Source organism: Papaver somniferum, chromosome 6 (assembly GCF_003573695.1).
Source record: "Papaver somniferum cultivar HN1 chromosome 6, ASM357369v1, whole genome shotgun sequence".
Classification (NCBI taxonomy): domain Eukaryota; kingdom Viridiplantae; phylum Streptophyta; class Magnoliopsida; order Ranunculales; family Papaveraceae; genus Papaver; species Papaver somniferum.
In genome coordinates, this window is record NC_039363.1 from 104,345,774 (window position 1) to 104,355,274 (window position 9,501).

At 36.3% G+C, this 9,501-nt stretch overlaps 1 protein-coding gene across 1 annotated transcript; it reads right to left on the reverse strand.

Moving 5' to 3' along the window:
- Positions 1–1,323: 1,323 nt before the first annotated feature.
- LOC113291238 (salicylate carboxymethyltransferase-like) lies at positions 1,324–7,537 on the reverse strand. The gene is made up of 5 exons (XM_026540795.1): positions 7,426–7,537; positions 6,849–7,319; positions 6,513–6,773; positions 6,350–6,427; positions 1,324–1,611 (listed from the first exon to the last, which is right to left on the reverse strand). Exons 1-5 carry the CDS (start codon positions 7,498–7,500, stop codon positions 1,324–1,326), a joined length of 1,173 nt encoding a protein of 390 aa, XP_026396580.1. The 5' UTR covers positions 7,501–7,537.
- Between the last annotated feature and the right edge of the window lie 1,964 nt (positions 7,538–9,501).

The window sequence follows — 9,501 nt, forward strand, 5'->3', positions numbered from 1 at the left end:
GAGATCAGAAGACTTTCCAATATCAAGCGCACATCTTTATTTTCTGACGTATGCTAAAAATGATTTAAAAAAATGGCAGTGGGATTAGTAAGTAGTGCCTAGTGGGCACTAATTGATGAGTTAGAAGACTTCATCGGCGTATATCGACAGATTGGTCGTTTTCTTCCCATGAGGTAGGCCATTTGATTGATATATGAAGAAACTACTGCTGTCAGCCTGGGCCCGTTGGAAAATTGGCACTAAAACAGGGTGAAGAAAAGAATGTTGTATTAGGGTTGAAGGCTCTAATGAAAGATTCTTTTCGACAATTATTCGATCCTTTCCTAATTGAATTGGCGAGTACAAATAGGTTAATGAATATCGCCGTCGGAATACTTGAAGCCCCACAACAGTGTTGGATTCAAAGCTTGTACGACCTTGATCCAACCAAGAACACACAGGTTTTGTTTCTGATGATGTTTGTAAGAAAAAAAACAGAGAGAGTTGAGATGTGTTTTGAATGAAAAACAAGTCTCCTATTTAAAGAGGAAATCACACCCTTTGGAGATGACTCTTCATCTCTACAGATATCTTTTCAGAGTGAACAGGCGCGTCTCTTCCTTCAATACGTCCATTGGTGAAACACGATTTCTGTTCAGGGCCTACAAATCAAAGGGTTTGTTGAAAATATCTAAGACGGCCTAGTATACTAAAGTAGGTCAATTTTAAGAGATGCAGTCAAAATGGAAATGATGCTTGTGTTTTAAAAAAAAAAATTGCAGGCTCCTGCTAAAAGAATTTTACGATGCTAAACTACGTCATGCATGCTTGTTGAATATGTAGGGTGTAATTATCTACTTACTAATGATCATATCCTTAGAATGATCATTAGTAACTCTTTTGGCATTTCTCTTTTCTTTTTGACTCCTGAATAAGAGGTATATACCACTCCGTTGAGTGGAGCACTCTGGAACTGGACGAATCTGTTTGTTTCCTTTTTCAAATAGTCGTGTCCTCAATTTTCCTTGGTGTGACTGCGAATACCTTGAAAGGAAAATAATTGGTCTCAATAAGGAAAAGCCTATCTCCGTTCATTAACATGAAGGATAGTACTTCAACAGACATGGACTAGTAATAATTTGGGGGATGTTTTTTATTTCTTGTACAAAAAGAAGAGGAGAAAATAACAATTTTGCAGCGCCTTTGCCAAACACGAAGAAACTTACAACATTTTGACTTTTACATTTTTGCTTATGGTGGATCCGTCCACCTCAGATGATGTATCGTGTAATATAAACAGACACCAAAACATGCATAGACAAAAGTCACAAAATACATATCTGATCACCCTCTTGTCATGGAGATAACTATGCAGTGGTGTTTACTTTTACCTTCAGACAAGCGGGTTGCAATTATCTCCCTGTATTTGTCAAACAATTCATCCATAATATCTTCTCGGAAGTGACTCACTAGCAAGGGTTCAGTTGCAGCTCGAATGCAGTTAGCTACATTTTTGCTGCTTCTAAACAACTGCTCATCGTCGTTCCCACAAAATACTCCTTCGTCTTCACCGTCCCAGGTCACTTCAAATGTCTGCAGTCGACTAATGAAAAATGACCCTTCACTTAGTATGTAATGGCAACTGCAAGATGAAACTTAGCTTATATAAAGACAACTCTCTTTATTGATGTTTAGAAAATCTCTCAAAACTAAACATAAGTTCTAATCTTGCTCATATGATCAACCACAACTTTGGTGATCATATATATATAGAATTATGAATTCCTTTTCCTAGTCCTATTACCTTATTACATGTCTTTCCTTTTCTTAGGACTAGATGACTTCTAATTCCCTTAGGATTACATCAATTTCCTAATCTTGTCCTAACCAGCTTGTTAATGACTTCTATGTTGAAGTTTAACCAACATTCTCCCCGTTAAGCTTCAACCTTACCCGTGACATATCTTGTACTCCAATCAATTGTCTCATTTTCTTCAAACTTGATCCGAGCTAATGCCTTTGTCAATATATCTGCTTTCTGCTCAGTTCCTGGTATGTTTTCAACGTTGATGATCTCCTTCTCGATACATTCTCGTATGAAATGATACCTTTTGTGAATGTGTTTCGTCTTCCCATGAAACACTGGATTTTTAGTGAGTGCAATTGCAGACTTATTATCAATCTTGATGAGAACTTTTCCAGGTTCTCTTCCTTTGATTTCACCCAACAGTTCTTGAAGCCATATTGATTGTTTAGCTGCTTCTGTTGCAGCCATAAACTCAGCTTCACAGGATGAGAGGGCTACAGTGTCTTGCTTCTGTGAACACCATGTAATAGGTGCTTCACCTAGATAAAATATATGACCATTTGTACCTTTTCCATCATCTTGGTCAATATTATGACTGCTGTCACTATACCCAACAATTCCTTTTGATCCTTCTCGACCATACTTCAATCCACAGCTGATTGTTCCTCTTAGATATCTCAATATCTGCTTTATTACATCACCATGAGACTTGCGTGGACTATGCATATAACGGCTTGCTACTCCCACAGATAAAGCCAAGTCTGGTCTTGTGTGTAATAAGTATCTTAGGCATCCAACATTTCTTCTATAACTCGTTGAATCAATCTCTGCTTCTTCTTGTGCCTTTGAAACTTTAAGTCCAAACTCCATTGGTATCTTAGTTGGATTACAAGTTTCAAGTCCTGCTTCTTTCAGAATTCTCCTTGCATAAGCTTCTTGTTTAATCTGAATCCCATCTACTCCTTGATGGACTTCTATGCCAAGGTAATAAGTGAGTTTTCCGAGGTCTGACATCTCAAACTTTGATGACATTTCTCTCTTGAACTCATTGATCACCTTAAGGGAGTTGCCAGTCAAAAATAGATCATCTACATAGACTGCAATCACAAGAAGCGTTCCCTTTTCTTCTCTTCTGTATACTGATGTTTCTTTAGAGCACTTAACAAATCAGATTTCTCTTAAGATTTGATCGAACTTTGTATTCCAGGCTCGAGGAGCTTGTCTTAGACCATATAGAGCTTTTGATAACTTATAAACCTTATGCTCTTGTCCTTTTACTTCAAAACCTTCTGGTTGTTCAACATACACATCTTCTCGCAAGTCACCATGTAAGAATGCTGTCTTAACGTCTAAGTGATGAATTTCCCATGAGTTTGATGCTGCCTCTGTAATTAATAAACGTATTTTTTCAATTCTAGCAACTGGTGCAAAAACTTCATCGAAATCGATGCCTGATTCTTGAACGTATCCCTTAGCTACAAGTCTTTCCTTATATTTGTTGACAGTACCATCAGCATTCCGTTTTATTTTGAAGATCCACTTAAGACCAATGACTTTTACCCCACCTGGCTTATCAACTAGAAACCAAGTCTTGTTTCTGTTAATTGAAATAATTTCTTCTCTACATGCTTGTGTCCATTTAGTCGAGACCTTTGCTTCCTGAAAATTCCTTGGTTCATCATTAACAGAAAGTATTCTTCTGCAGCTTGAAGAACATAATCCTCCAGATATTGTGGCTTTTTTATCTGTCTTGTTGATTTTCGCAGTGAAATGGGTTGAGTTATTTCATCTATCTCTTCTTCTTCTTCTTCTTCTTCTTCTACTTCTTCGTTATTCTCAGTGTTTTCATTATTCTCTTCTTCTTCTTGATTAACATCATTGTTTCCATTGGTATTGATGATTATGGGTCCTTCGCCTTCATCAGTTACTTGACCCCATCTCATGTGAAACATTCCTGGATCCCTACTTGATCCATCATTAGTTTCTTTCCAGTTTGCTTTTTTATCGAATACCACATCTCGACTCACTATTACTCTTTTCGTTGTTGGATTGAATAATCTATAAGCTTTGGATCCAGGCTCAATTCCTAGATGCACAAGAGTCTGAGATCGATCATCCAATTTCTTAAGAGTTGCAGAATCAACTTTTGCGTATGCTTCGCAACCAAACACTCTTAAATGATCTATGTTCGGTTTTCTCTTTCGCAAACTTTCATATGGAGTCATGTCTTTCAGAGCTTTCGTAGGTATCCTGTTTATTAGGTATGTGGAGTGTCGTACAGCTTCTTCCCATAGATAATTAGGTACCTGCATAGCCTTTAAAGAACTTCTTGTCATCTCCATTAGAGTCTTGTTTCTCCTCTCCACCACTCCGTTTTGTTGTGGTGTATATGGTGTTGTGAGTTGCCTTTTGATTCCATTTGACTCACAGAACTTTTTGAACTCTAAGGAAGTGAACTCTCCACCTCTATCAGTTCTAAGCATTTTGACCTCCTCTTTTAACTCTTTTTCTATCAGATTTCTGAAAGCTTTGAATCTGTCAAATGTTCACTATTTTCTTTCATAATAATAGACCACATATATCTTGAGAAGTCATATATAATAACAAATATGTATTTGTTATTTGCAAGGGTTTATGGTGTAATAGGACCACATAAATCAGCATGAAGAAGCTCTAATGGCTTTGAGGATCTGAATGTTGTTGCTTTTGGGAAACCTTGACGAGTTTGTTTCTCAACTAAAAATAATTCACAGATTTTTGCTTCATCATTTATCTGTGGTAGTCCTCGAACCATCTTGTTCTGAGACATTGCCTTTAAAGTTTCTAAAGCTTATGTGTCCTAACCTTGCGTGCCACTTCCATGTCTGATCTTCCAGTCTCATATTCAGACATAATGGCTTTCCAATCATGAGACTTATCTTGTAGAGTCTATTCTGTGAGCGTGAGACTCTAACTAAAAGTCTTCCACTTGGGTCATGAACTGTTAGATAATCTTGTCGCATTCTAACATCACATCCAACTTCTGTAGCTTGTCCTAAACTTAGAATGTTGCTTTGTAAGTTTGGGATGAAGTAGATGTTTGTGACAAGCTTCTGTTCTCCGGTCTTGCTCTGAAATAGAATTGATCCTTTCCCTTCAATTTCTACAGAAGATCCATCCCCAAACTTCACTTGTCCTTTGATTTTCTCATTGAGTTCAGAAAAGTAGTGTCTCTTACCATTCATGTGATTGCTGGCTCCATTATCTAAATATCAGATTCCTTCTTCTCCATCCTTTGATTCGTAGTTCTTTGGTATTAGTTTCCCTTCGTTTAAGAATACAACTTCGTGCGTGAAAAGAGCTGTATCTGCTTCCCTTGTTTCATTCTTGTTTGTTTCTTCCATCTTTTGTATTCTTTCAGGGCATACAAATGAGAAGTGTCCTGGTTTATCACATCTGTAACAAATAATGTTTGATCTATCCTTCTTTTCTTTCCCTTGGTTTTGATCATTCTGACTTGTTGTTCTATCTTGTGAGTTAAACCTTCCTCCCCTTCCTCGGCCTCTGTTTCCTCTACCACCTCTTCCACAACCTCTTCCTCTTGTCGCAGAGTTTTGTTGGTAAGAGTTTGTGTACAAGAGTTTTCCTTGAGTTTCTCCATTGTTTTCTTCATCAAGGATTCTTTCTTCATATGCTTTCAATCTTCCAATTATATCTTCATAGCTAGTCTTCTTTAAATCTAAGACTTGTTCGAGAGAAGCTATGATATGAATATACTTGGATCTTGGTAAACTATTGAGAAACTTCTTTACCAGTTTATCTTCATCAATGGATTGTCCAAGTGACGCAGCTTTTGAGGCTATCTCTGATAGCTTTCCTACAAAGCTATCAATAGTATCAGTGTCTTTCATCTTCACTCTTTCAGATTCAGAGATTAAGGTTTGCAGAAGGGCTTCTTTAACTCGATCAGCTCCGAGATTACGTGCGTTTATTGCATCCCAAATTTTTTTTGAAGTTTCTTGTTCACCAACTTGTAGAACAAGACATTCTGGTATTGCTTGAAATAGTAATCCAATGGAAACATTGTTTTTGTCTAGGTCCAATGTACCAGGATCAATTGTTTCCCAAACTTTGTAGATTTTCATCAGTACCTTCATTCTCATGGCCCATACTGTGTAGTTTGTGGCGTTGAGGATTGGAACTTGTATTGATGGTGGCGTGAACTGTTTTGCACCCACAATGGTGGTTTCGTTTTCCATGGCTCAGAAACAAGCTCTGATACCAATGAATGGCAACTGCAAGATGAAACTTAGCTTATATAAAGACAACTCTCTTTATTGATGTTTAGAAAATCTCTCAAAACTAAACACAAGCTCTAATCTTGCTCATATGATCAACCACAACTTTGGTGATCATATATATATAGAATTATGAATTCCTTTTCCTAGTCCTATTACCTTATTACATGTCTTTCCTTTTCTTAGAACTAGACGACTTCTAATTCCCTTAGGATTACATCAATTTCCTAATCTTGTCCTAACCAGCTTGTTAATGACTTCTATGTTGAAGTTTAACCAACAGTATGATGGACTTGACCTCAGAAGAGGATGGTGTATAATGAGGTATATTAAATGAATGTAAACTCTCCTCTTTAAGCTTTCCCTGCATCAGAAAATAGTAGTGCTGCTTAGTGTGTGCATGTTTGTCAGCTCACTAATCAATTATCGATGAAATAATGCAGTGATACCTGTGTCAACATGTAATTGAGTGCATTTGCTAATAGCTCCCAAATGTAACAACACTCTTTGCTAGAAGGATCTCCGTCATTATGCCTACCCAAGATTGTTAGCACCATTCTTCCACCCTTTACTACTTCCTTGGATCGACTCTTTAGGAAAATCGTAAAATCCATGTTGAACTGCTTCATGTATGCTTCAACTACAAATGCGGGGCTTGATTTCGCCACGTAAATGTTCCCCTTGTTACATTTCTCAATCCCTTGAGGAATCTGCACAAATTGGAGATATTTATCGATTCTCATTATTAGAGTTTCTTAGGGAAGAGAAAAGTTAAGCTAGTTCACCTTAGACAACCAATGGAGACTGTATGAAGAATGAACAAAATGGAGAGAGTCATTGGGAAGAAGTCTGCCGTAAAATGAGCCAGGAAGCCCTGCAACAAAACATGGTTGGTGCCGTGGTTCATCATCTTTTCCAGCTAATTTATAGGTTTCCTTGAGTTTGTCATAAAAACTTTTGAGTGACTTGAAAGTTGTGGCGAAGTCATTGCTAGGAAGATCGTTAAGGAACACGAGAATCTTAGGATGAGGACGGGAATGATCACAGTGCATATCATCCCATTGGTCAATAAATTTGCGGTAAATGATGTCCATAATGTAGGAAACAACCAGTAAAGCATTGGGTCCAGAGGAACAACCCATATCTGCTATGTTCAGGCATCGACTAGTATTGAATGGCAAGGCAGCTGAATGCTCTGAGATGAGATCTAGTATGGCTTCTTCTATTATAGGCTTCGTCATTTCTATACCTTTTCTCTGTTAAGATAATATATAGTAACTCAAAAGAATTAGCATGATACAATATTGATAATTTGGTATAGCATATATCCATCTCTCCATCTCATATGAGTGAGAGAGTTACCTGAATGAATGAGTTGGAAGAATAACTTGTTTTACCAGTGTCGCCATTCATCTGAAAATTTTGTGCGAGCTCCATGATTGGTAAAAGAACTTGTAAAGAGAAGAATCTAAACTTATTGTTATTTCTGAAATGCTTATACATATATGGATATGCAAAACCTTATCACAAAATTGGTTAAAAAGACCAAAACTAACAATTCCTGGATGAAAAAGACTTGTACATTTTGATACTGTTTAAATGGCCAAAAATTAAAAAAATATTGTTTAAATGGACAAAAATATAAAAATAGCCAGGATGTAACCAGTTTCATCCTACCAATTTTCAAATATTTTTTCTTATTTTTAATTTATATCAGGATGCATCCAGTTTCATCTTTGCTATTTTTTAAATTTAAGTCGCGATGAATCCAGTTTCATCCTTGCTAAATTTTTTTTGGCCATTTCACCCATACTAATTTTTACTCCTCTATTTGAACCATGTTTTAAAAATTTTTGGACAAATGGCCCATTTCCCGAAACCTTATATACAGTGCTGGCAAGAAGCAGCAATAGTGCCCGGAACATGGATTGTCGGGTGCTAGTTCTATTTCAGGACCACCTTTTATATTTGGTTGTGAAAGAAAAGTCCTAATTAAGGACTGAAATATACTGGTAACAGAAATTGTTCCCTTCAAGGACAAAGCTTCTAGTGCGAACCTTAGCTATTCTGTATAAGAAACTGCAATTGTACTTATAACTTCACATTTTTAAGGTGTGTGTGTATAAAAGTAGTAGTCTTACTTTTAAATCCTCTAGTTTGAAATTTTTAATTTAAGCTTATGCTTTTTAACCACATTATAAGATCGGTTTGTAATTTTTTCTCTTAATCAAATCCTCATAAAAGCATGCAACATAACGGTAACTATTAACTAGACAGTGCAGAAATGTAACGCAAAAAATTTGATTTGGTGAGAAGCCTAAATTGATCAGTCTCACTCGTGAGAGAAGCCCAAACCCACTAATTAAATTGGTTTGCATCAGAATTTAACACATGGCTTAGCTGAAAATCGTTGGAAAAGAACGATTTTTCGGGACCATCTTTTTTTGGGACCATTTTTTTAATTTGGATAAAGACATTAGAAGTAAATCTAGGTCACCCCATATCAAATATTTATATTAATAGCTAAACTACTCTAATAATTAATTTTAGGTTATGATTAGTTAAGTGATTTAGTTAATAATAATAAGTGAGATTATATTAAAAGATGGTATGATTATTAGATGAGTAGAATTTTAGAGAGAGTAAAGTTAGAGAAGATGAAGGAAAAAAACATGGAAAATAAAAAAAAAAAATCCAATTCACTAAGTTTGGGTATTCAAGTGATGAAAACTCATCCGATTCTTCATCTCCATCCTCTCCTAAAGTATTTGTTAATCTTCACAATGATCCGGATATGAGTTATTTCTTAGATGGTGATTCTATTCTTCCCAAAACTCAATCTCAAGATGAATATGATGGATTTTATCAACCACAATCGGAGGAAGAGTATTTGGGTGTCCAGGTATGCTCCAAACTTAGATAATGTATGTTGAATTGGTCAAAACTTTCCTAAAAATGTAAAATTTTCAAGTGGATTTGGGCTAGTTCAGTTACACTATGTCAAGAACAGCTAACCGAACTCATCTGGAAGTGCAGTTTGGCTGCTTTAGCTATACACGGAAGTAACCGAACTCACCTGAAAGTGTTGTTCGGTTACTTTCTCCAAACATGCAGGTTACCGAACTCTCCATTAATGAAGGTTTCTCAGATTTCAATGTAATGTTCGGTTGGTTCGTAACAATAACAAACCGAACTTTACGTAAAAATGAGATCTAACTTAGTGTACAAAGTTCGGTTGGTACACAACCAATAACTAACCGAACTTACGTAAAACTAAGAATTAACTTAGTGTACAAAGTTCGGTTGTTTCGCAAACTGCATGTTTACGAACTAGATAACCGAATTCTACGTAATATTAGAGTTTACTTAGTGTATTAAGTTCAGTTGTTTCGCAAACTCGAAATAACAGCGTAAATAACCGAACTTAGGGGAAAAAAC